Raw genomic sequence first — 27,715 nt, 5'->3', positions numbered from 1 at the left:
CAACCTTTTCCACAGAGGGCCACATATTGAAAAACGAAAGAGGCCACTTTGATATTTTGTAACACGCTTCTAACTTCACTCTTTGCTCTATTTTCCCCCATTTTTACTTTTTTTTCCCCCAAATTTCTTCTGAAATAATGTACCTTTTTGTACTATTCTGACTTTATTCCCATAATATAATTTTCCCAAAATTGCAGCTTCATTTTACTTTGTTTCTCACAATATTAAAACTTAAAAAAAAAACATTCTTTCTTTACCATTTCAACTCTATGCTACTAAAATGGCATAATTTTTCCTCATAATATTACAAGTTTATTCTCATAAAATTGTGACTTTTTTCCCCGTTCGAGTATGACTTTATTCTCATAAAATGACAGCTGTTTTTTTCCATTTCTGCTGGGTTTTTTAAATTTATTTTTCAACTATTTCAACTTTTTTCTTGTAAATTTTCTTCTAGCAATTATTACTTTATTGCTCCAATAAAGGATTAAAAAGTTGTAATATATGTGTATATATATATATATATATATTCCTCATAATATTACAAGTTTATTCTCATAAAATTGTGACTTTTTCCCTGTTCAAGTATGACTTTATTCTCATAAAATTACAGCTATATATATATATAATTTTTTCTTTAATTAATTAATTCTTTTTTTTTGTTAATGTTACCAAAATGGCATTATTTTCCCTCATAATATTATGATTTTATTCTCATAAAATTACAACTTTTTCTTGTCAGATTACAATTTTTTTCTCGTAATATTTTGACTTCAGTCTTGTAAAATTACTGAGAATTATTTTCCAATTGTTGCTGTTGTTGTTTTTTTTTAGTTTTCTTGTTTTCGTTATATTTGTAGAATATGCCCTGGGCCAATAAACAAGCCGCTGGGGGCCGCATTTTGGACGTCCCCGATGAAAACATTTGCGAAGCGCCCCTGGTAGGAGCCACAAGGTATTGACCCAACTGCAATGTTGGAGCGCCTGCATGCTTCTGAAACATTTTCAAGGCGAGTGTATCGATACTGTGTCATCGTGTGGATATTCTGCATTTATTTTTGTACTAATTCTCACAGGAAGAGTCTCCACTTGCTTATATAGGCTGTCAATGACATTTGTGGCGCCCCCTTTGGGTTGTTGTCAAAATATCCTCAAAGTTCAAATGCTTAATCAAAACAAATGCTAAATGACTCACGGACAGTATGTTGCTAGGACATTTTGCTTATTGGAGGCCATGTTTTTCAACCAATCTTGCTGAAATTTTACACACATGTGCGTGTCAGTGCCCTAAAGGTGTGTGCCAAATTTGGCGGTGATTCAACTAAACACACTAAAGCTGCCGTGGGAGAAATTTCAAGTCAAACCGACTTAATAACAGCGCCACCGTGTGTTGTATTTGTCAGAAAAATAATGGCACAAGCAACACAGTCGGGGCGCATGTTTTCGCACATTTTCAGCCTTTTGCGTGTAGCGGTTCAGAAAGAGTTAGCGTCCACAAAGAAATGCATACAGTACATCCACACACGAGTGTTGTCCTGAAGCAGTCTGACAGAAGCCTTTTTTTTCCTTCCGATCAGAGAAAGACAACCCCTTGTCTGACCTTTCTGATTGGTTCATCGTGAGTCTGCCCCTCGTGCTGCGTGTGTCGCAGTACGTCCTTCCGCTCAACAGACCGACCAAGCAGCCGAGACTAAAAGAAAGCATTTCATACTTTTCATATCAAAACGCCACCCGATCCCCTGGGAAGCGCCGCCTTGAGATTCATCTTATTTTTGTGTTTGGATCTCCTTTTATTATGACATTCTGTGTTTTTCCTTTTTGCCTTGATGACGGAAAATCTCTCTATTTTTCGGTAACTGTCCTCTGATGTGCCATAACTCATGTTTTTTCTTGCACACTGTTAATATTTTGTGGATATCGCTGTTAAAGAAAAAAAAAGATATTGAGAAGTAGATAACATTAATAAAAAGATGATATGATAACAACTTTTGTGTTTTGTGTTTTAGTGGTGACTTACAGTATGTGCGATGGGTGGGCGCTGACCCACCACTTCCAGCAGATGGCACTGTTGTTTCAATCCACAGTAGGAATTGGAAATTAATCATGATGTTCCTTAGTTATGTGTGTAAGGTGTGTAACCTGTTTTTTTTTGTCTGTTCAGGGATACATTGTCACCAGCCCCTGCTTTGCCAGCCAATCAAACAGTCAAGTGGGCTTGGCTACCAATTCTGCCTAGCAACAAGTGATCAGCAAAGAGATTCCCAGCAATTCTCTTCCCATCTGCATTGAGCGAACAAAAATTTGACAGCAGATCCCCACACATTTGTGAGTCAGTATTCAAGGCCCTGCACATTTGCAGATTTATTTTATTTATTTTGAAATTAAGTTTCTCCAAAAATTGTTGTTTCCACACATCTCATTCACCCTAAGTCGGTAATAATTTAAAGACACTTGATAATACATGTCAATAATATGTCAAATGTTGCCTAAATGAAGCATGTTCAAGCATAAAAATGGCTCAGTGAACTAAAATACAAATACAAGGTAGTCAAAAGACGCATTCAAAGACGCTGGAAGGACGTGTAGTATTGTACACTGGTCACCAGGTGTCAGTAATGTTACTGTACTGTTCGGAGAGGCACACAAGCATCAGACTTGATTGCCGGAACAACAGGCTTTTATTGCATGTTTCAATGATCTCATCATAGGCACAATAATCTGTAATAGAACCTGTAAAGAATCACAAGCAATATGTGTCATGGCGCGACCTGGAGGTCCATGATGCGCTGCTTCGCAATGTCACAATACACGTTTCCCCTCAGTGAACCGCAGCTCCCCCAGTGCCAGGAGCACTCACGCAGCCCGTGACGCTACCACCGCCGTGCTTGACTGTAAGCAAGGCACAGTTATCTTGCTCCTCACTTGTGTTGCCAGGTATTGAAACAATAATGGCTGCATGTTGACGCATTTTCAGTGGATGGTCAAATCCAAGTTGTGTAGAACGGCTACGATGTGAGGGGTGTACTGACTTTTGCAAGATACTGTATGGAAGCTTGTTGTGTTATGATGGTTGATCCTGACCGTCAAAGCCACAAAAGAGCAGCAAGGTGAGGCCTCCCGCTTTAGTTTGCTAACTGGAATGTCATTGTTTGCGTGCGAGACACCGGTCAACAGAGTTTCAAACTACAGTCAGGGCGGATGAGCCAGAGCCAATCAGGCCTCAGGGCCCCCGGGTCCAGTCCCTCCCCCTCCTGGGCGTCTGATAGTAAACAAACGGGAGGCGCATGTGCTGGAGTGTTCCCTTCTCCCGGCCGCACGGCCTCACATCACTGAGCAAACGTGAGCGGGAAGGGCGGGGGGCAGCACAAAGGAGGGAAGGCAGGAGGATCCCGCAGGAACATGGTGTAACGATACGGTGTTCTGTGGGAAGGGGGATCACGCCCCGAGTAATTAGCACATGCAAGTTTCTGCAAAAGCATCAAAACCAAAAAGCTTGATCAGTGGGAACGGAGCGGCTGATCTGCATCGGCTTGCTTTGCCTGTTTGGGAGTTTCTGCCTCCGCCCACGGTTCCGTCTTGTTTACCGGTGCGGGGAAATCCTATCCCTGTCTTGTTCCATGACTTCAACCCCCATGACTCAGCATTACACGCCTACAGAGTACAAAAGTGCCATATTATTTCTACATGGCTGTATTTGTTAATGGAAAGTAACTCTTCTACTCTTGAACCGCCACACACAAATGGGTGAAAATTTGCTGACACATGCTCCCCTACTGTGTTGTCTGTGCTATTATTTTTTTCTGACAAATACACCACATGGTGGCGCTATTACTTACCTCCATAAGTCGGATTGGCTTGGAATTTCTCATGCAGCGCTACACAACACCCACTGTAACTTGAGGGGGTTTAGCTGGACTACCGTGTAATATGGTTCACCCCTTCAGGGGGCCAACAAGCACGTGTGTAAAATTTGAGCAGGATTGATTGAAAAACATGGCCGCCATAGAGTAAAACGTCTTCGCAACTGATTGTCCCTGAGTCACTGACCATTTGTCTAAGTTACAGTTAGGGTGTCTTAATGCATGCGTGCATAAAAACACTCATGCAGGTGCAGTTATGCATGTTATATACAATAGCGCTTAAGTCTTTTGTATTGAAATTCAATTGATGAGACATTCAAGGTGATATGAAGAAAATAATTTATTGTTAGCAAGAGTTTAAGGCATAAATAACACCGTCAACAAATACAGCACATGGACTATTCACCAATTCATCAAGGTGTAAATATCAAATACTCGGAAAGTGTCTTTCTTTGGCTCCTGTGAACACCATTTCAGTTTCCATGGAGACAATTCCTCTTGCCCAGTCCTCTCCGACGCTGCAATGCACACGCCTCTCCAAGGAATCTTCCATGCAGGAATACACAGGAATGCTTGGCATAGTTTCAGCATTGCGACATTCCTGTCTGGTTCTAAGAAACCACGCGGCTCCTCCAGAAACCAGCTGGGGTGTGGAATTTCTCCTCTCAGCAGCCCTCATGTTGCACTGGGCAAGCAGCAAGGGCTGATTAGCAGCACAAAGTACACACAGTCTCAGGAAAACCTGGCCTGCGAAGAATAATAGTCTGGACATGTGATCTTCTAGCTTGTCGTGTGTCCTTGGTTCCAGCTTCTGTCGCATAAATCGGGATAGCCCCGTCCACGCCGTGCCGTCCCCTTGCAGAGCTGCAACATCCTCTTAAAGTTCATCATCTGTAAGTGAACCCAGAAAGCGCTCCTCCATGTTTCCTGTGGCGTCAGGGCGCGCTTCAACGCTCCTGCAGGACCAGTTCAGGCACCCACTGGTCCATGCGGCGGCTCTCCTGGCAGTAGATCCCCACTTCCTGCAGCCTGCAGTGCTCAGCCTGGGGGTTCTGCAAGGAGAAACATTAAAAAATGTTTGATTAGTACAGATAAACAACAGCTTATGTGGGAACAATCAGAATAGTTGTAAATCGGAGTCAAAGTCTTCCACTCCAGTCCTGTAGGTGGCAGTAACATGTACTATAATGTGCTTTAAAACATCCAAAATATGAATGGAAAAAGCCACGCCTTCATTTTGTAGAATTTAAAAAAAAAAAAACTAGTTTGAGATTTAAACTGCTCCACTCCAGCCCTGCAGGTGGCAGTAATGTGCATAACAAAGTGCTTAAAAATGTTCAAACATATTAAGCCCCTTGTAAAAAAAACAAAAAACTGTAGCATTTCAAAAAATGTTAAACCATTGTTCAAAAAAAAAAAAAAAAAGTTAAAACGATCGTAAATTGTGGTTAAAAAGTTTCCACTCCAGTCCTGTAGGTGGCAGTAACAGGCATTGCAAATAAAAACGTCCATAAGAAGCCATGTGTATAATAAATATTGTCGGAATTTTTAAAACATTGTCAAGAATTTAAAAAAATGTACGCAAAACAAAACTATTGTAAATTACTGTAGATTAAAAAAATTGTTTAAAAAAAAAGTTTCCACTGCAATCCTGTAGGTGGCAGTAATAGGCACTACGAATAAGTGTTCGAACGATATAACAAAGAAGCCATGTGATTTAAAAAAATATACATACATATTTTGTAGAAAAATTTTAAACCAAATTTAAAACAAAATATGTATAGTCAATTATTAACAAATATTGTAAATTATAGTAAAAAAAAAAAAAAGTTCTACTCCAGTCCTGCAGGTGGCTGTAAAAACATCTTAATGTACTAAGCTCCTTGTAAAAAAAAAAAAAAAAAAAAAAGGTAGATTTTCAGAAAATGGCAAGCTATTGTTTACAAAAAAAAAGTTTAACAGCCGTAAATAAATTTTTTAAATTGTGGTGGAAAATTTTCCACTCCAGTCTTCTAGGTGGCGATAATAGGCACTACAAATAAATAAATAAAAATGTCCAAACTACTAAACAAAGAAGCCATGTGTTTAAAAAATAAAAATTAAAAATAACAATAAACTAAAGATGTATAATTAATTATTGTAAATTATAAAAAATTATTGTAAATTATAGTAAAAAAATGTTCCACTCCAGTCCTGTCGGTTGCAGTAATGTGCATATAAAGTGCTTAAAACACCTATCATACCTATCAAGCCCCTTGTAAAAATCAATTAATAAAAATAAAAATAGTAGTATTTCAGAAAATGGTAAACTGAACAGATGTAAATTATGGTTGAAAATGTTCCACTCCAGTCTTCTAGGTGGCGATAATATGCAGTACAAACAAAAATGTCCAAACTTTTAACTTAAAGAAGCCACGTGGGTTAAAAAAAAAAACAAAACAACGACAGCCAACCTGTGATAAACTTCTACAGTCAGTGGAAAGTGTTCCACCCCAGTTCTGTAGGTGGCAGTATTGTACAACCAGTTCAAAAAGAAACTGCAAATATTCAGTACAGTAAATCGTAAACCACTAAATAACTATAACTAATAACTTAATTCCACTCCAGTCCCCTAGGTAGCACTTCTGCACCATTCTGGTAATGGGTTGCGTTTGCGCACAACACAAACAATATCGCCACTCATGCTAACATTTTCTTCCTCTTCCGGCTAGCAATGTGTTCTTTTGTGGCAGACGTAAGCTCGGGAAAATAAAGTCATCGTACCGTCACCAGCATGCAGTGCAGGTCTTTGGGCTCTTCCTGGTTGCTGTTGGCGTCCACAGCTCCGAGCAGCTTGCCGAGTCGCGGCACGCCGGACACCCTCAGGATGGTGATGCCGCTGTCGCAGCAGAATGACTGCAGCAGAGTGAAGTGGATCTGCAGCGCCACGTCGTCTTCGTCGTCGGCCGCCAGGACGCACAGGACCACGCTGTCCGGGTCCCTGGAGAGGAGACGGCAGCAACAACAACAACATGAGGAGGAGGAGCGTGGTGAGCTTTAGGTAACAAGTGGGAGCGAGGAGAGTCGTGTTATTGTGCGTTATGTAACCGGCAGGCAACTCACGCGTTGAGAAGTTTAGCTGACTCATAGATGCCAACAGTCAGGCAGTCTTGTTTCTGAGCCGTCACCAGAAGCTCCTCCAGGGCCAGACCTGCAGACTGCATCCTGAAAGAGGGACCAAAAAACCGTGAGCTCCATGCATCGTGCAGCAGCAAGAGGGCGACGTAAAGGCTTGTGGGTTAGCACTTTGCACACTTGCTTAACTCCGCTAACTACCGTACTCCTTTCAAGTTGTTTTTTAATGCAATCAATCAAATAAGAACCCAGCATGTGGACTTTTAGCCTGCATGGAACCATATTTGGTCACGACGTGAGAGCCCCACGATTTCCTTGCAAAAATAATCAACAGTTGCAGTTCAGTGAAATTAAATATAATAAATATATAAATTTTTTAAAGCATAAACAAATTTGATTACAATTAATTAATTTCTTATTTTAATTTTACTAAATAAAAATACATTTGAATGAATTAAGGGCAAAAATATTAGATGATACAGTGAATTCCAAATAAAATAAAATCAGCCTTTTATCCTGTGTGGAACCATATTTGGTTCCAAGTCGAGAGCCTCGCAAGTTAACAGAACTATTTCCCTGCAAAAATAATAAATAATGGCAGTTCAGTGAAATTAAATTAATTCTCATGAACTGGATTAATTCATCACAAAATGTAACAATAATTGAAATTACAAAATGTATTAATTTAACATAAATTAATTATAATAAATATGTTTAATAAATTAAAAGGCTAAAATGATAAATGACAGCTAAATACCATTAAATAAAAAATAAATAAAATAAGGCTTTTAAGCTGCAAGTTGAGAGGGAACTCACATGCCTCGCTATACTATAAAAAGGGGAAAAATAATAATGACCGTTAAAATATCATGAAATTAAATGATTTAAAAATATAATCTTTTAAGAAGTAGAAAACAAACAGCCAGTAATGCAGCAAAATCTTTTTCTTGGATTATCATTTGGCATTTTTAATATTTCCATAGTTTCCAATGCACTTGTGCAACATGCAAGGGCACCCGTGCCTTTTGCACACATTTTCATCTATTGCAGCAAATAACGGCTTGCGTTTCACTCTGCCTACATAAAGTTTTGTGGGGAATAATGCACATGAAGGCACGTGTCATGCCTCAGGCTCCACATGGCGCATTAACGCAAGCCTTCTGCCCGGCAAGAGAGGGTGAAAGACGGCTCGGGAGAGCTCACCTGTTCTCCATGACGCTGGAAGTAAAGTTCTCCTCGGGTATCATTCTTGCAACAACAGCAGGAAAAAACAAAACAAAAAAAACCTCAGCCGGGAGTGAATAGAGTCCTCGCGTGCATTTAGTTGTGTTGTTGGTTGAGAGTGTGGCGACACTTCTCATAGCTTTAGCCATAAGGGGGAGAGCGGGTGGGCGGAACCGAAACTAGCGGCGTGTTCTGATTGGCTGCCAGGAAAATGACATCGTCTCCCTCCTGACTCTTTCTGCATGCAATCAGAAACTGCAGGGCTTGGCTGTTTTTGTTTTGTTGGGGTGATTCCATTAGTCACGCTATGTCATGTGACGCCACAGAAGAATAAGGTGTCTAAAAAAAGACGCCATTCGATGCTAAATGGTGCAACAGCTGATTTCATCTCCCGTGATTAGGGCAGGGATATCATGAAAGGCCGAGGCGGGACGTCGCGTGGTAGACTTCTGCAGAAATCTGCAAGCAAAATGTTGAATCTGCCCATCGCAGGGCCATTTCATTAGGTACAGGCTGCACGAGCAGTCTTACGAATGTTATTGTGCTACTAATGGCGTGCACGGCACCATGTTGGTCACCTTATCGAGGTAAGAAATAATACAATAAAAAAAAACAAACAGCAGTCAGTGTGACGCCATAATTTTTTAAAGTATTAAAAACTACTTGGCAATAGTAGTTTTGGAACCCTGATTTATTCTCATTAGAAGTTTTACTTTCCTTGGAAAGTTTAAATGGCTAATTTATTCAATGTTATACACATACATATATATATATATATGTATATATATATATATATATATATATATACATAATTACCTGAAAATTTAGGTTAATCTATACAAACAACTTTATTCTCGTAAATTGACTTTTTTTCTCATAAATTTACGACTTCATTCTCATAAATTTGACTTTATTCTTGAAATCTCCGATTTTCCCCCCCCCAATGTCACCGTAATACTTAGGCGTAATACATTAATTTAACATTAATAGTGTTTTAATTTAATTTTTAATAGTTTTATTTTTTTTTAATTTAATTTTAAAACAAATACTATATATATATATATATATATATATATATTTTTTTTTTTATAATAGTGCTTTAATAAAGTTAAATCACTGGACAACAACAACAAAAAACTCGACTGTCGAATAAAGATATTACATTAAATAACATGAACATGAAAGTCAATAAAATAGTATCACCCTCCTGCTTGTTTGCATGAAAGATTATATCATATTCTGATGATATCAGTGTGTGAAATGATGTCATCTCTAATAACTACAGTACAACAACAAGGATGAGCTGTCGAACATTCTTTATTATTGTTGTTATTGGTGGTCCATCCTTCCTGCTGCCCCTTCAACATACGAGACGCACGTCATGATCACCGCGTATGCTCTCCTCATGAATATCATGAAATGAAACAAGGTACAGTAGAGTGTGTCGGCCAAACATGCGACACCCACACACACAGTTACAGCTGGAACACGTGGAAACTTCTGGTAAAATAGCAGCTTTTTATTACGGAAAACAATGACACCGTGATCAATCGTTGGAAAACGTATATTTTTAAAAAAGTGAATGATACCCCGCACACTTCAACAGAAAAATATGACAAATGAATTCAACATGGACAGGAAGTCGACTCTTCCTTGCAGACGCGCTCCGCATGTGTCAGATTTTGGAGGGCGTGACTTGTGCGCCCCCACCCCCACTGATTTTCATTTGGACTTAGGTCTGGGCTCTAGCTGAGCCATTCCACAATGTGCTTTTAGTTTAGGCAAGCCAAAACCTTTCGAAGAATTTCACCTTTACGGCACACCTGGCAACATTTGCTTTAGAACAGAAGGGAAGTTTACCCGAGGCTGGGAAAGAGACGACTGGTTGCTGTGGCTCGAGCGTAGATAACGTCACCGTGTCACCCGCAGTACCGAAGACGGTTATGAATGATAAGATGAAATGCGGAACATTTACGGGAAACTATTAAAACGGGAGGGTGACGGGAAAGGAGGCAAAAACAGGGCAAGTTCCTGGGAAAAAACACGGATGTAATAAGCCCCAAAATCCATCACTATCAACTATCCATCCATCTTCTACCGCTTATCCAGGTCGGGTCGCAGGGGCAGCAGCCTAAGCAGGGAAGCCCAGACTTCCCTCTCCCACTGGGCCAGTTGAGAGACATAGTCTCACCAACGTGCCATGGGTCTTCCCCGAGGCCTCCTACCGGGGAGGTGTCCAGGAGGCGTCCTGACCAGATGCACGAGCCACCTCACCTGGCTTTTCTCAGTGCGGAGGAGCGGCGGTTCTACTCCGAGTTGACAGTGCTGCTCACCTTACCCCTAAAGGAGAGCCCGGCCACCCTACGGAGAAGGTAGGAATGTAGATCGAGCGGTAAATTGAGAGCTCAGCTCCGTCTTCACCGCAACGGGCCGATGCAGAGTCCGCATCACTGCAGACGCCGCACCGATCCGCCTGTCGATCTCACGTTCCATCCTTCTTTCACGCCTGAACAAGACCCCGAGGTACTTAAACTCCTCCACTTTCAGGTTCTCATCCCGACCCGCAGATGGCGCTCCATCCTTTTGCGGGCGAGACCCCTCGACTCGGACTTGGAGGTGCTGATTCTTATCCCGGCCGCTTCACACTCGGCTGCTAAGCGATCCAGTGAGAGATATCAATATCGACTAGACTGGAGGACAATTAAAGTTTTGCAGTGGCTCGGCCTAAATCCTGAAGGGGGCGCTGTACACACATTTGGAGCACTCCTGCAAGGGAAGAGTAAGGAAATGTCAGCTGTTGCCCATTTTTTAGTCAAATAATTGTCCTCTTGACATATTTATTTGTTTGTTGTTTTGTACAGGTCGTAAACGGATTCGAAATGATTCATCCTGTTCTGGAAGAAGCTGCTATTTTAACATATCTACTGTTCCATTTTTTTTCACGGGCAGTGTCAGAAATCCAGAAGAGCTTCCGGGTTTCTGCCCACGTCCCGACTAACATGTTTCCAGTCAAGGAAATGAAGCTTTTTTTGGACTTGGAGGTGGTGTTTGCGGTGTCATGCATGGTAAAAAGTGCTGAAAGATGCTAAGTGGTTAAGTGGAATTAATAACCTTGCGCTTGTGTTTTACAGATCATTTCTTCCAGTCGGACTTGTTTTTAGACAAACCCTTTGGGAAAGCGTCAAATCAAGCGTAACCGAAGCGCGTTTAGTCACAGCTGAGGGATCATTTTACTGCTGTTTTCTTATTTCCTTTTGACTAATCTTTCATTTATGCTGTTGCAAAAATACGACTCAGTATCATCTATGCACGCCATCACTTTCTCTCGTGACACAATTGAGTCTGGCGTAAGCACCCACGCTAAAATGGATTACATTCATGTGATTACAAGGACAATACACCTTCATTTCATCGGATGCTCTGATGTGGTCATCGGATTGGCGATTATGCAGATGATGCACACGAGCCAGACGACGCTACGAGCAGATAGGAATGCAAAGTCCGTTGGAAAAAGAATTCCAGTACATTTCCAGAACAAGATTTAGCTGAGAAATTGTGGACATTTTCAAAGTTGGACACGTGAGGGGAGAAAAAAAAAGGGGTCAGTGGAAATTTTTTGTTATTTCTAATAATTCACTTTGTTTTGTCATGACCAGACAATTCTTTAATTAAACACTTACATGTTTTTATACTTAATTGTGCTGTAATTTATAGATTTTGATGTCATATTTAATTTAACAATAATTACATTTTAATTAAAAAAATAAGTTCTTTAATTTTATTTCACTAAACAGCAACAAATTAAATAAAATTTAATATTTTGATTTTTTTTAATTAATCATGCTCTAATTGAAATATTTTTTTATCTTATATTTAATTTAATTTAAACAATTACATTTTAATTAGAAAAAAATAGTTATTTAATCAAATTTTATTTCACTGAACAACAGAAACAAATGAAATGAAAAAAATTATAAAACTTAAATTATGCACACTTTTTTAATTAATCATGCTCTAATTTAAATATTTTTAATCTTATATTTAATTTATACAATAATTACATCGTAATTTTAAGAAATGGTTCTATAGTCAAATTTAATTTCACTGAACAACAGAAACAAATGAAATGAAAAAAATTCAAACATTTAAATGATACACACTTTTTTTAATGAATCGTGCTCTAATTTAAATATTTTGTATCTTATATTTAATTGAATTTAAACAATAATTACATCGTAATTTAAAAAATGTTTCTTTACTCAAACTTTATTTCACTGAACAACAGCAACACATTAAAGAAAGAATGTTATTAAATTTAAATAACACACACTTTCCGATGATGCTCCCAGCAGCTAGGAATGCAAAGGTGGGTGGGAGAAAAGATTCCATGGGAAATTTAGCAGAAAAATTTAGGAATTTTAATAAAATATATATATTTTTTATTAATCTGGCTTTAATTGAAATATTTGTTATTTTTATCTTTAATTTAATTTAAACAATGATTACAATTTTAATTAAAAAACATGATAGTTCTTTAATCAGCGTTTTTTTTTCCACTGAACGACAGCAACAAATTAACTAAAAAATGTAATTAATATACAATTATGCACACTGTCAGATGAAGCTACAAGCGGCGAGGAATGCAAAAAAATTCCGGTCAATTTCCACTGGAAATATAGCTAAGAAATTTAGGTATTTTGTCAGTTTTTAATTAAAAATCTTTTTTCTTTTTTTCCCCCCCATTAATCTTGTTTTAATTTAAATATTATTATTTTATCTTTAATTTCATTTAAGTAATAATTACCACTTTAATTTAAAAAAATAATGGCCCTTTCATTTTTTTTTCCACTAAACACCAGCAACAAAAAAGATGAATATGCAATAACGTGTTTTTTGTTTTCTAACAACGTTCAAGTCAGCTGTTGTGAACTAACGCAGTGATTCCCAACCTCTGTGCCGCGGCACGTGAGAGATAATCAATTTCACCGTCCAATTTCACTTAATTGGTCTAAAAACGTATTTATCAAAAATAATAATATTTTTCATCTACTGCAGCGACTCCAGCGACGAATCGTGGCAGGCGGAACAATAAAATGCTCTTCCACTAGATGGCAGAAATGTCCACGTATTCACTTTCATTAATGTCATTGGAAACTTTCCTTTTTTTTATGAAAAACGGGGACTCGTTTTGTTTGGAATCACTTGTCAAACGTGTGTCTATCCAGTGACCACGTGATGTCATCATGGACGCATTTTTTTTTTATATACAAAACAAAAACGATGCTTTCACACACTTACAGCTTGCACTTGCTTGCTATTGGAACGCCTTATTTTGAATGCCTTCAGTGCTAAAACCACTGGATGTTAACTATTCTGACTTGAATGTGCTGAGACACATCTTTTCTTGGCGTGTGTGTGTGTGTGTGTGTGTGTGTGTGTTCGGGTTCCTCTCCTGTATAGCACAGGGTCACCGGACCAGAAGATCATGCAATCCTATTACTGTATGTGTCATCGGTACAAGAGTGCTTTGGGATTGAAGTAAATCAAGGCTTTTTGGAGGTGACACATAAAATACTAAATACCATTAAAATGTCATTCAAGAGACGAAATACATCCTCATCCTCGTTTTCCTCACTGTTCAGAACTCAATCTTGCAGGCCGGGAAGGTCTCATCCTGCATGGCCACGGTGCTGTTGGACCCCAGGACCACGATTCCCAGCTCCCGCTGCCTCTCCAGGGTCTGCTGGTACCAGTCTTGCATGGACGCAGACTCGAATGTGGGGATGAGCGTCACCTGGCGGATGCAGACCGAAAGACAGGTGACGTCTCTTCATTGATTAAAACATCAAGACTTTTGCACAGGACAGGACCTTTGGGACGCGGTGCTGAGTTTTGGTGGTGTTACTTTACTTTATATTTTCTACTTATCAGTAAAAATACTTATTTATTCATATTTATAGTGGTGTTAAAAAGTGTTTGCCCCCTTCCTGATTTCTTATTTTTTTATGTTTGTCACACTTAAATGTTTCAGACCATCAAACAAAGTTAAATATCAGTCAATGACAACACAACTGAACACTAAATGCAGTTGTAATCGCCCCCTCCCCCATTAAAACATAATTGACATTAATTAAGATCTATCAGTCTGGAAAAAGTTATAATACCATTTCTAAAGCTTCGGGACTCCAGCAAACCACAGTGGAAGCCATTATCCACAAATGGCAAACACAAGGGAACATTGGTGAACCTTCCGAGGAGTGGCCGGCCAACTAAAATTACCCCAAGAACGCAGCGACGACTCATCCAAGAGGTCACAAAAGACCCCACAACAACATCCAAAGAACTGCAGGCCTCACTTTCCATAGTTAAGGTTCATGACTCCACCATAAGAAAGACACCGGGCAGAAAGTCCTGCATGGCAGGAGTTCCAACACCAAAACCACTCCTAAACAAAAAGAACATTAAGGCTTGTCTCAATTTTGCCAGAAAACATCTTGATGATCCCCAAGACCTTTGGGAAAATACTCTGTAGTCTGACCAGACAAAAGTTGAACTTTGTGGAAGGTGTGTGTCCCATTACATCTGATGTAAAAGTAACGGCGAATTTCAGAAAAACAACATCATACCAACAGTAAAATATGGTGGTGGTAGTGTGATGGTCTGGGGCTGTTTTGCTGCTTCGGGACCTGGAAAACTTGCTGTGATAAATGGAACCATGAATTCTGCTGTCTATTGAAAAATCCTGTCCAGCCATCTGTTGATGACCTCAAGCTGAAACCAACTTGGGTTCTGCAGCAGGACAATGATCCAAAACACACCAGCAAGTCCACCTCTGAATGGCTGAAGAAAAACAAAATGAAGACTATGGAGTGGCCTAGTCAAAGTCCTGACCTGAATCCTACTGAGATGCTGTGGCATGACCTTAAAAAGGCTTCATGCTGGAAAACCCTCCAGTGTGGCTGAATGACAACAATTCTGCAAAGATGAGTGGGCCGACATTCCTCCCCAGCGCTGTAAGAGACTCATTGCAAGTTATCACAAATGCTTGATTGCAGTTGTTGCTGCTAAGGGGGGCCCAACCAGTTATTAGCTTTAGGGGGCGATCACTTTTTCACACAGGGACATGTAGCTTTGGATTTTTTCTCCCTTAATTTGCTGATGTAGTAAATTTTCAAACAGCTAAAATGATGCATAAAGCAAACAATAATCTGCTATCCAAAAATGTCATACAATTCTTCTCAACACGACAGGAGAAATATGACTTCATGGAAAAACACTTATACGTGAGGACAACAATGATAATGGCGTTTTTGGGGTTTGGGGCACAAATTCTGCCTTGCAACATGTGACAAACAACTAACGTCTATCATCATCATGCAATATAAGATGTGTGTGTGTGTGTGTGTTGTCACCTGCATGGCGTCGGGCCAGCAGGACTTGCCATCAAGCAGCGCGTCCAGCGTGCGCCTCATAAGCTCCTCCCTCTCAGGGCAGTCGCCGCTGATGATGTAACAGGAGGAGCGTACGCTTTTGAAGAAGTCCACGCTGACTGTTGGGGATGAAGCTCCGGAGGGAACGTAGGCCAGGTCCACAAAGACGCTCACGTCCTCAGCAGAGATCAGCTTGGAGTCTGGAACAGGAACACCGAGAGAGTCCATAAAACAAAGCAGCAAGAACACAATACAGGTGATCAATCACACCTGAGTTGGCGGAGGATTTCACTGGTGGTGGGCGGCTGCTGGCAGACGACGTGCGTGACGGTGCAGCATTGTCTTTTTTGCCTTTCAGGACGCCACTTCCTGTCTTGCTTTTCCCTGAGCTTGCTCTTTGGGAGCCTTCAATCACCTAAAACACACGGTAGCTCGCTTATGGTTGAAAGTATAGCAATTAAGCTTTGAATCAATGAGGTTCTGAAGGCATCATGGATTTCAGTACATGGCAGCAACCAGCAGAGGGCGCATGTAAGTCAGGCCCTTGTACCTGCACTAGTTTGCTGCCGAGACGGGCTGCTGTAGAAGTGGAAACACGGAAAATTAATTGTAATTTCTTTTGTTATTTAGTTTAAACTGTATATAGATAAATATATAATAAGGTAAGGTCAATTTCGACATATTTTATTAACATAATGATAACAGTATTAGTCAAATACAGCATTTCATTAAGATTTTTTTAATCAAATTATTTTGTGACAATAGCTGTTTATTTAGTGTTTTTATTAATAAATATGAAAAATATTGTTTAAAAATATATATTTTAAATTAATTTTAATACATTTATAATTAGCCTAATAATTTAATAATATTTATTATTATTGTTGTTATGGATTATGAATAATTTATTATGTTTCCTGATCATTAATCAATGATTTTTTAAATTAAGAATGTACTTTATTTTTAAATGTTGAAGTCACTGACCCTACCCTTAAAAGAGTTTAGTGGCACAGTCACACAAACATTTAATAATAAAATAACATGAATAATATATCGCACTGTATAAAATATACACTATAATCAATACATTAAATATAAAATTAAATAAATACAGCGCAATTATTAGAGAATTGATTGCTTTGGATTGTCTGTAATTAATATAAAATACAGTAAATATATATCCACTTCTAAAATACTGTATATTTCAAACCTATTTTGTGGTGTTTATGTAATTATCTTCTGCTTATTCACGCCAAACTCACCCCAGCTGTTTTTCCTCGCACGGAACTTGTCTTGACCTTCTTTGTGGAGTCAGACTGCGGAACAGGCATGGTGGCATCCGGATGAGGAGGCAGGGGTGGGCTATCCCTGAGCCGGGCTGGAAGGGGGTCACGGGGCAGAGCCTGACTGCTGCGGAGGTGTGGCGGCCCGCTGCACGACTCGTCTTCATCGGAGTCCAGGACTCCGTCCGCCGTGGTGGACGGGCAGTCTTCCATGCAGACGGGGGCGTTTGATTCGCTGGGTGACACGTCCTTTGCAGGGGTGGTGTTGTGGTTGCTGCTGTGATGTTGTGGTCCAAAAGCGCCTCTGGAGGCTTCGCTGATACCCGAGTTGGAGTCGAGCGATTTGAAATGCTTGAACTCGCACGGGGACACCAGACACAGGTCCACATCGTGAACTGCAGACGCCTCAAAGTGAAGGGCGCTAGGGGCCGGAGGACGCCCCATCTCTGAACCCAAAGACCTTAAGGGCTTCTTCATGGGTAGCGACACCCCAACAAAGTGTCCTCCGTTGGGGTGAGGGTGATGAATGCCATCGTCTACCTCTCTCTGACTCCCCGTGATTGGCCCTTGTTCCAAGGACATGGACAGCGACTCATCCACTTCTGTGGACTGAGGCGAGCTAACCTCCGCTGGCATAGAGTGGGTGGAGGTGGTGGTGTTGGCCACGGAGGGGGACGGGTCAGAGGCACCGTCTTTTAGTGGACCCAGAGAGAGAAAACTCAGGTGTTTCTCTCTGGGGTTCAGTGGGTTCTCTGGAGCGTTCCGGGGATGGTTCTTGGGCTGGGCGGCTTCAGTTGATTCCAGCTGGGCTTGTAGCCTGCTAAGCGTGTCTCTGTTGCACCACACGTCATCCGGAGACAGACAGTAAGGAGTGTGGCCTGCACTGTTGGGTCTTGAATCGGGGGAAGCGTTCTCCATTGTTTCCTCATCTGGGCTCGCCTGGTTCTCTGGGGAGGATCGTGATGGAGGGGTGGTTCTCAAAGCTCCGTCCAGGAGGGTGTATTCAGTGGGTGTCAAGTCTAACTGAATGTCTTGCTCGTCCTTTGGGGTCTCCTTCAATGGAGATGGGAATCCTACCACCTTTGCTGGTTTCTTACCAAGTCCTAACTGGTCTACGGTCCCTTGCACTCGTCTTTCCGCACCCCGGTCGCCCAAACATCTGAGTTGTTTGTCATTTTCTGGGCTGCCACCTGTCTGCTTACCTTTATCGGCCTTGTCCGCCGCCTCTTTTTCCGCTTCCTCTCTAAGGTGGAGAAAATCAGCAGTCATGTCCTCAGGGCTGGACGTTTTTGAGGCACAGGGGCTCTTCATAGGCTCTTGTTGAGCACCGGGGCCAACTGGCTTTGCGACTTCCATTGCCGCCTCATTGTCAGGTTTTGATTCAGTCTTGACGTCTACATTCTTGCCGGGTAACTTCTTGGTCTTTTTGGACGCTGCTTTGGAGTCATTCTTTGCTTCCTTTTTTTGTTTGTTGTCATTCTTTGGTTTGGAGATGAGCGTATCCTTCCTCCCTGTACCATTCCTCACGATGCCATTCTCTTCCCTGCCGTTTGTTTTTCCATCCTTCTTCCCGTCCTTTCCACTGGCTTTCTTTGAGCTATTCTTCTCTGTTACTTTTTGCTTTTTGGCTTTATCAATGTCTACATTCATTAATTTCACCTTTGCGTCTTTCCCGTGTTTGGGAGGCACCTCCTTCCCTTGTGAGTGGACGCTATCCTGGCTCTCAGCCCTTTTGGTCTTCCCTGCGTCCGCCAACCTCTCCAGGTCCCCGGTGGTCACTGTGGGTTTCTGGAGGAAGGCCAGAGTCTTCAGCTTTTCTAGCCCCTGCAGCAGTTTAGCCTGTGGAGTAACACCAGGGAACAGCACTCGAACCACCTTCTCCTGGGGGCACGCCGGGTGCCACACGAGCAGGGCGGACACCGAGGCAAGGGCGGTGAGGGGGAGCGCTCCAGATGATGCTGAGTCAGGCCAGTGTTGCATGAACGTCTGGTACTCCTGGCTGCTTTTGGCGGGGTTGAGTATGTATAAATCCAACTGTCCCACTCCCATCTTTTGGAACAGGGTTACTGGCTCGGGGGGCACCACTTGAGGTCGAAACATAGGCTGGGGTCGGATGTCTAACTTCTTCAACAAGTGTATGGTTAGAGCTGCCTGGTCTGTGCTCTTCAGTACGTCGTTCACACCTGATGAGACAAGCAAGACACTAAGACGTCCTACGACTTCTCTTACAGTGAAAGATGATATCTACTGTATTTATTCTTTAAGGGAGTTTGAATGCAAATCTTCACACCAATAATATCTAATTTATTATTATTATTTTTTACATATATAAATGTCCTATAGCGGGGGGGGGGGGGGGGGGGGGGGTCGTATCATTCAGAACAAATATCACAAAAATAAGTCAAAATATTACAAAAATATAAAAACTTTATGAAAGTAAAGTAATGTAGTAATATGAGAAAAACATTTTGTAGCAAAAAAGAAACCCTTGTATTTTTATTTGAATAATGTTTTAATATTACAGGGATTTTTTTTATAATTATGATGAAACAATAAGTCCTAGTATAGCGGAAAAAAAGAAAGTTAAAAAAAAGTTGTGTTATTCCTTTTTTCTTTTCCATCTTCAAATTGAATTTGATACTCACAAGGCTGCTGTTCCACCCGCAACCCACCGGGGGCGTTAAAGAACACCACTCCGAGCTCTGGGGAGATGAGCCTCTTGGATAAGTCCTCTGTTCACAAGCACAACATGAAGACACAATGAGCGCTTTTTTACATCGTTAAAAGCTGATTACCTTGCCTCGGTTGGTTTCCTTTTTTCAGTACAACCTCGCCCCCGAGGGGACATGGGGGCAAATCATTTTGATGGATAATTAATTTTGACGAGGTACGCAATAACTTTTGCAAGATAACGCAGGAATTGCAACTTATTATGACCCCAAATTTGGTCATGGACGTCCGCCATGCATCACAAACAGGCAGTCATGCTCCCAGTTGTTACACTAACAAAATCATTTCTCCAAATCAGTGGGCATTATCAGCTGTTAACCCTCAACCGTTATACTTTGATCATGAATTACATTAGATACAACATTAAGGAGACACAAAGTCCAAACTAATGAAAATACTGCTGCGTCAACATCAGCTAATAGTGGATGTTTGTGTTGAATCTTCAAATCACGGCACGACAATGTTAACTGATGTTAACACAAACAGTGCACACGAGTGAAAGAATCTGATGTATGGCCCATGAATCGAGTACCAGTCCTCAAAATGATGTGTCTCCAGTACGGCTGACAAAGTTCATGGAAATTTCCTTTGACGCCACTGTTTTTTTCCTGACACGCGATTACCCTCGGCCCACACCGTAGTTTGAGGAAATGCAGCGATGGGTGTGGAGCCACAAGCAGGAACAAATACTGAGCTGAAATGGAGAAAGAAAAGGGTATTTTGAATGTTAAGCTGAGCTCCAAAGCCCTGGCAGATGGCTCCCGCAACAAGACCAAAGTTATTTGTATCTACTGTGACTTGAGTCACAGTGTTTTTTATTGTCATTTGTACAGTGGTGCCTTGGCATACGAGTGTCCCAACTCACGAGGGGTTTTTTAGATGCGAGCTGTCTCTCGGCTGATGTTTTTGCTTAGAACTACAAGCTAAAATCTGGGCTAGGAGCTGCTAGTTACCAGCAGGCATAGCCGAGGACAGCTATCTGTGTCAATGAGACCATGACTGAAGACGAGAATGGCTCTAAATAGCAAAGAGGGAAAATTTGGATTTCTTTAGTGTAAAAATGTCAAACATATGTAAAGAAACCTTCTTGTATCTTACATTGCAAATATAAAACAGATAATTCAAAACCTCATGTACAAATTTAGCAAATGGTGAAACACTTACTATTTTAATCATTATTTACCTTTAAAGTCTTCCTTTTTGCTAACTATGTGCACAAGAAAGGCCTGAGCCGACATTTCAAAGCCATGATGTGTGTTGTCGCTTCAGTTGGCCACTTGATGGCAGCGTTGGCTGAGCTCCCCCCTCCCCCCCTCGCCCTCCGCAGGCCTGTATTGCTGTGATTGACGGGTGATGACGACCTTTTTTTCCCCACCGGCAGGACGGCCGTGTCATGTTTCATTGCCTGTTTACTTCTGCTTTTAAAGCGGTGCCTTGCATGACATTACGGCAAACATTATTGATCATAAATCTGGTTTTACTGGACCGATTAAAGACTCGCAAGCGGTTTGAAGTCCGCGCTTTCAAAGGTCTGCGTGGCTGCGTCGTCATGCTAAGCGAAGTTAAAAAAAGATACGAAAGACGTCACCTTTGACATTAGAAGCCAACTCCGACTCTGCCACCTTCCTCTCCAGGAAGCTGTTGACCCCGGTGAGGTTCTCCGTGCCGACGTGCGTCAACAAGACGGCATCGACGCGGTCCAGGTGGCGGACCAGCTTCCAGAAGCACGCCTGCGGGTCTGAGCCGCCGTCCAGCAGCATGGTGAAGCCGTTGACGGCGAAGAAGGCGCAGTCGCCACGCCCGGCGGGGAAGACGTAGCAACAGGGGCGGGACAGCTTGAGGAAGCCCACGGTGGCCGGCGGAGGCAGGAGCTCGAACGGGGACGAGGGGGAGAGGGTGCCAGAGACGAGGGAGGTGAACCCCCCCAAGGCAGACATGGCAGGAAGGACCTCTGGGGGGTTGATGTGAAGTGCGACAGGACCCCGACAGGGCTGGAGGGTCTTCCTCCAGGGGGCTGCGTTGTTGGGGCAGCACAGAGTCAGGCTGAGCTTCCGGGAGGCAAGGTGGTCTTCATCTGGAAACTGAAACTCCCACAGTTAGTCATAGACGGAAGCAAGCGACAGACGATCCAGTACACTTTTTTTTTTTTACCTGCTCTCTTAGTATTTCTTTCAGCTGTTTGGGGGAGAAAAGGCCTCGGTAAAAGAGAAGGTCGCCACTGTCCTCAACGCTCTGGCCGGCCAAGATCAGCAGCTTGTGAGACGACTCCCGGGACAAGAAAGCGCACACCTGACCAGGTGAGAGGGAAAGACGCAACGATCAAAACACAAGACACACCATCTTTATTGTGAAATCAACTGGAAAGAAACACAACTGAATAAAGGAGAACAGAAAGTGAATTACAGTAATCCCTCATTTATCGCGGCTAACTGGTTCCAGACCCGACCGTGATAAGTGAAATTCCGCTAAGTAGGGTTCCTTGTGGAATATTTTTGTAGTCAGATCATAAAAACCTGCTCACGGCCTTCTAAATGCTGTTTTTAACATTATTTGAGCACTCTAGACATGAAATAACACCCCTTCAGTCATCTTTACATTCGTATTACCCGATATTAGTGATGTGCGGACCAATACTGATTCATAATTTATTTCAATGAATAGTTTATTTCATTAATAAATTAATTTAATGTCTTGTATACTTTATGCTATGGTATAAAATACACTACTTTTTCAAATTTACCAGACACATTTCGTGAAGTATCGGTATCGGATCGGTATCGCCGACACCGGCCTGAATTTTACTCCGCGTCAGATCGGAAAAGGACATCCGTGATATCGCACATCACTATCCAAAGTAGTAGACATAATAAGAACAAAACAAGACATAAAATAGACTCACACGTTAGCATTGGCAAAGTTCCTTCTTGTTCTTTTTTCACTTCCTGTTTCTGTCCAGTACTTCCTGCAGTGGTTATTGTCTCATCAATGGAACATTACTGACACCTAGTGACCGGTGTAGAATACTACACGTGATTACGTCTTTAAATGTGTCTTCTGAATGCCTTATATTTGTGTTTTGAGTTCACAGAGCCATTTTTATGCTTGAAAATGCTTAATTTAGGCAAAAAAAAATCTGTCAAATTTGCTTAAATATGCTTTATTTTTTTTTACTAATAAAAGGCCGTATTCCTCCACAAAACAGTGACGATTTGTGGAAAACCGTGATAGAGTGACACCGCAAAATTCGAAACACGAAGGATTACTGCCAAAATGCAAGTACAGGCCACACACTGGAACCAAACCACTTTTCCACCAAGCAGAGCACCATTTATTGCAAAATGCTCTTCAACTGCCAATTCGATTCGATTTTTAGGCCCATTCCACCAAAGAAAAACTCTAGGATAGATTTTTTTGGTTGGGTAAAGTGTTGATCTGATTGCATATTTAATAAATACATTTTAAATACATTTAATTTTAACTACCTTGAGTACTGCAAATTCAGAGTCCTAATTCCTACAATTAGACTTCACCATGAAATATAATCATTTCAATTCTTCATAAATGTTATTTTTGCATAAATATTTGCAGTACTCCTCATCCCAACTATGCTTTTAAGTTTATTTTCTTTAAAAAAAAACAACAACATCAACAATTTGGTTAAAATTCATACTTTAGTTTTCACTCAGTCTTGTTACCCTTCTGAAAAATGTGTCATGTTCTACAAGTCACATGGTCCACATGAGGTTCTTTGTTCTTTAATATTTAAACTTCATGCTACTAAAATGACGTTATTTTTCCTCATAATATCACAAAGACTTTATTGGAAGAAAAAAAACGTTTCCTTATTATATATTTAATTTAATCTTGTAAAATTACTGCTGAGTTTTCAATTTTTGCTGTGTTTTTTTTTTTTTTTAAGATTTCTTGTTAAATTCTATTTTTAGAATGTGCTGCGGGCCACAGTGACCCCCCTGGGCCGCACTTTGGACACCCCTGACTTTGGGGGTTAAAATCTCAGCACAGTCCTGTTAGGTCCCTTTTTTCATGTCTTTTGTTTATTTTTAAAATGGATTTTTAAAACCTTTTTTTGAGTTGACTCACTGTAATGTGCTTCGTGTTCACAACTCACTCCCGGTACTTCAATGAGTTCGTCTCGGCTGATGCAAAAAATAGAAGAAAGCTGCCTGAAATGGGCCAACGCGCGTCTGCAGTGGTTCAAGATGTGTTTGATCAGATTTCACGTCGAAAAGAAAGAAAGAAAAGCAAAGTACAGTATCGATCAAAAGTTTGGAGACGTATTCTCATTTAATAGCATTAAAGGGTGTCTCCAAACTTTTGACCGCTACCGTACTGCATGTGCAGAGTTGTCAATAGCCGAGGTCCTCCTTCCATCCGGGACGTCCATCCCTCACCTCAGAGTGGGCCTGTTCCTGAGATGGAGCGATCACAACATGGGTGTCCAACACTCGGCCGCTGTGGCGCAGGCACTTGTGTCCTTGTGTGGCAAAGACACCAGAAGCAGAAGACAAAAAAGCGAGAGACGGTCAAGGCAGACGAGGACGCTCCCCGCTGAAGGAAAGCAGTGGAGGGAGCGGAGGAAGTCAAATTAGAGAAAAGGAAGCGCAGGAGCCAGCGGGACGCCATGCCAGGTTGACTGAGGACAAGGAGAAGAGGAAGTGGATGCATGAAAGCTCGATGCACACTTTGGATGAATCGTGTCTTGAAGCGATGGGGTGCACAGAACCCAATACTGCAACACCAGCATGTAAACATTCCTCTGTGCACTTTAGGGGTGTGGTTCTCTATTGTTTTTGTGTCCTAAGGGTCTAAAAATCACCTTGCCGCCCCTCACTTTCCTTCCTTCCTTCCTTCCTTCCTTCCTCCCTAGCCAAGCTGGCGTGTTACCACGGCAACATCCGAACCCATTCATGCTCATTTTTGTTTGTTTCCTGGCATATTTTTTTCAGTACCTGCACCCTTGAAGGAGGCCGTGTGATGGGAGAGGAACTCCTGCAGGTGGACGTCGAGGTCGCAGTCGTTCAAGTCCACGTCCCACGAGCGGATCCCTTGCAGGCAAGATAGCAGAGGTCACATGACGACACGGCAAGACGCTCGAAGACTAAACTGACGGCGCGCAGCAAAGTGAGCCGAAGGTTTGAGCTTTTAATTACATTTCAAAAGCACTTAAGGTGAAACTCATTAAAAGTTGATGCGTTGGTGGAAAATGCCTTTCACAGGCCGGGACAGGAAGAGGAACCACTCTTTGTCTTTCACTTTATTAGGTACCCCGGCACAATGTAATGCAGTGGTTTTCATCCTTTTTTCACTAAAGTATGCCCTTTTTGGATGGAAAACACAGCGCTGTAGCATCACTAGCTGATTCTTTACTGCCTAAAAACAGTGTGGCCTTGCTTGGAACATTCAGATATTAAAACGCATATAAAACAAGTAAACAATCCATTTGTTACTTTTTATTTCAGCTTTTTCCCTTAACATGATGCCTTTCTGCTGTATTTTCCCCGCTTTATTTGTTGAATTTCAATAATACCCAGCAATGTGCAATTTTAGGCGAAATTGTGTGTGAATGCTGGCAATGCCGACGCTGAACTCGCTGTCGAATCCCGCGCCCGGACCCTGACGAGCTGACGCCGGACTGAAATGCTGTGGTTAGCATGCTAACTGTTAGCATGTTAACACCTAGCATGATAGCATTAAGTGTGGATGTAAGATAATACCTGAAAAAATGGCTAAAATGCTAACACACTAATATTAACATATTAACATTGCTAACATGCAAGCTGTTAGCATGCTAACAGCTAACACGAAACCAGAGTCTATGTAAGTTTATACTTTTGAAAATAGAAAAAAATCTAATATGCTAATTTTAGCATTCTAGTAATGCTAACATGCTTGCTGTTAACATGTTAACACCGAACATGAAAACTCTGTCTATATAAGTTTATAACTTTGAAAATCACCTAAAAAGCTAACATGCTAATTTTAATATCCTACGAATGCTAACATGCTAGCATGATAACACTTACCATAATAGGACTTACTCTTTATGTAAGTTTATACATAACATGCTAATATTAGCATACTAGCAAAGATAACTGTTAGCATGCTAACATTGAACATGAAAACACTGTCTATGCAAGTTTATACCTTATACCTAAAACAAAAAAGCTAACATGCTAACATCAAGCATGCCAGTGCTTTGTCTTTATGTAAGTTTATACATGTCGAAATGGCTTAAATGCTAAGATGCTGACTTATTAACAACGCTGACATACTAATGGTTAGCATGCTAGCTTGTTCCACTGGGTTGAACAGGGATCCTGTTGATCCGTTTGAGCACTGCTGCCACCTAGCGAGAAGTTTGTGTATCATTCAAGCATGCAGGCAACCAATGCAATAACACGGTTTAGTGGAGCTCATCAAAGGATCAAAGTCGTCTCCCACACCCCACATGACCACATCAAAGAGTACATCTTAACAATTTACAATTGTACAGACTCCAGCAGAAGATGAGCATTTATTCTTTATTTTTGTCGGGATTCATCCATCATCTTATGTGGAAACACTTCCAGAATCTCTACTTCTTCTAACCCTTCTTCACTCATACATTGGCTCCATTACTGCCCTCTGCTGCCTGCACCCTGAATTACAGCTCTGGAGTCTCACCTGAGGGATTCTTCCCACACGGTATTGCACAGACAAAAAATAATAATAATAGTCCCAAATGATCAGAGCATTCTGTCCAAAATGTGAGAAATAGGAAACTTTGAAAAACTCCCCATTCATTTTCAATGGCAAAAATGTCTTGCAAAATGCAGCCTTGTGCAAAATCTGGGCATTGTTTGGCAAAAACGGTTTAGGTAGCACCGCTTTCCCGCACTTTGGACATCCCTGCTGTGTTGTAGAACAAGTTCAAGCTAGAGGCTCACTTTCGACATCATAACACTGTCCTGGAGGTATGAAGCTAACAATGTGGCCGTTTATTAATTGGCTTGTTGCTAATGTTTTAGTCGGCACACCGACGGCAATAGTTAGCACACCTCTGAGCGTTACTGTCGATATGCTGTGATACGTTGCATCACATTACACAGTGCAGGTGTTCCTAATGTTGTGGCCCGTACGAAGACATTCACAACATCACGTTGCACCTTTAATATTTATTTACTGAAGCTTTTGAGTGAAAATGGCGTCCATAATCCATCCATCCTTCTATCGTCAATGTAAAAAAAACAACACACATTCACAACTTACATAACGCGTGTTTTTCAAGCTAAAATGTCCAAGAAGGACATACTGGATTGTGGCCATATGACGCATTCACGGTCCATCGGATGCCGCAATGCTGAGAGGAATTAAAGCCCTTTTCTTTGTGTGTAAAATGTGACGGAAATACCTGACTGGATGTGTTGGCAGACGTGTCCTGCGTGCCCGTGGTGAGCCGTGCGTCCAATGACGATGAGCAGCGAGTATTTGTTGCTCTGGAGGAAGCTCAAGTCCGCGCAGCGTCTCGCCTCCTGCCGGACCTCCCTCTCCCGCAGCCGGCCGGACGCCATGTTGGATGCCGCCTGTGACGTCATCCAAGGAGACCACTGGTGGAGTTGACCGTGGAAGGAACGCATGAGTAAGATTAGTTCTCATGGTTTAAATAAAAAAAATAAATAAATAAATACACACACACACACATATATATATATATATATATATATATATATATATATATATATATATATATATATATATATATATATATTCACACACACAAATATAGAGTGAATTTCCCCGCTGTGGGATAAATATATACACACAAATATATATACAGTATACACACACACACACACATATATATATATACAGTATATTTAATTTCTACATGAGTATTTATTGTATTAAATATACAGTATATTCAGATAAGGCAAGCAAACATAAATCACTAAATTGATTGCCTTGATTTTCATTTTATTCACACATATTTTATTATATGTATTCCGCATTTTATTTGCACATTTTTAGAATTATAGCTATTTCTGTTCTATTATTTTTTTATGTCATTATTTTT

General features: G+C 41.2%; 2 protein-coding genes across 3 annotated transcripts; both read right to left on the bottom strand.

The window, feature by feature from the left end:
* Nucleotides 1–4,188: 4,188 nt before the first annotated feature.
* On the bottom strand, nt 4,189–8,344 carry LOC129192895 (growth arrest and DNA damage-inducible protein GADD45 beta-like). The gene is made up of 4 exons (XM_054797317.1): nt 8,178–8,344; nt 6,963–7,064; nt 6,624–6,840; nt 4,189–4,912 (listed from the first exon to the last, which is right to left on the bottom strand). The coding sequence occupies exons 1-4, from the start codon at nt 8,333–8,335 to the stop codon at nt 4,808–4,810; spliced, it is 582 nt and encodes a 193-aa protein (XP_054653292.1). The 5' UTR covers nt 8,336–8,344; the 3' UTR covers nt 4,189–4,807.
* Nucleotides 8,345–9,497: 1,153 nt separating this feature from the next.
* On the bottom strand, nt 9,498–27,251 carry LOC129192883 (electromotor neuron-associated protein 1-like). Of its 2 annotated transcripts, XM_054797298.1 has the most exons (10): nt 27,053–27,251; nt 24,612–24,707; nt 24,054–24,136; nt 21,793–21,930; nt 21,230–21,722; nt 19,557–19,643; nt 16,891–19,094; nt 15,899–16,043; nt 15,611–15,828; nt 9,498–13,992 (listed from the first exon to the last, which is right to left on the bottom strand). In XM_054797298.1, the coding sequence occupies exons 1-10, from the start codon at nt 27,234–27,236 to the stop codon at nt 13,837–13,839; spliced, it is 3,804 nt and encodes a 1,267-aa protein (XP_054653273.1). In that variant the 5' UTR covers nt 27,237–27,251; the 3' UTR covers nt 9,498–13,836. The 2 variants fall into 2 exon arrangements, with proteins under 2 accessions (XP_054653273.1, XP_054653274.1); XM_054797299.1 differs by lacking the exons at nt 9,498–13,992; nt 15,899–16,043 and having other exon boundaries at nt 15,679–15,828.
* Nucleotides 27,252–27,715: the final 464 nt, after the last annotated feature.

This window comes from Dunckerocampus dactyliophorus, chromosome 13 (genome assembly GCF_027744805.1).
Source record: "Dunckerocampus dactyliophorus isolate RoL2022-P2 chromosome 13, RoL_Ddac_1.1, whole genome shotgun sequence".
Taxonomy (NCBI): Eukaryota; Metazoa; Chordata; class Actinopteri; order Syngnathiformes; family Syngnathidae; genus Dunckerocampus; species Dunckerocampus dactyliophorus.
Note: the sequence above shows the minus strand (reverse complement) of the source record. Positions and strands in the feature narration are given on the sequence as shown.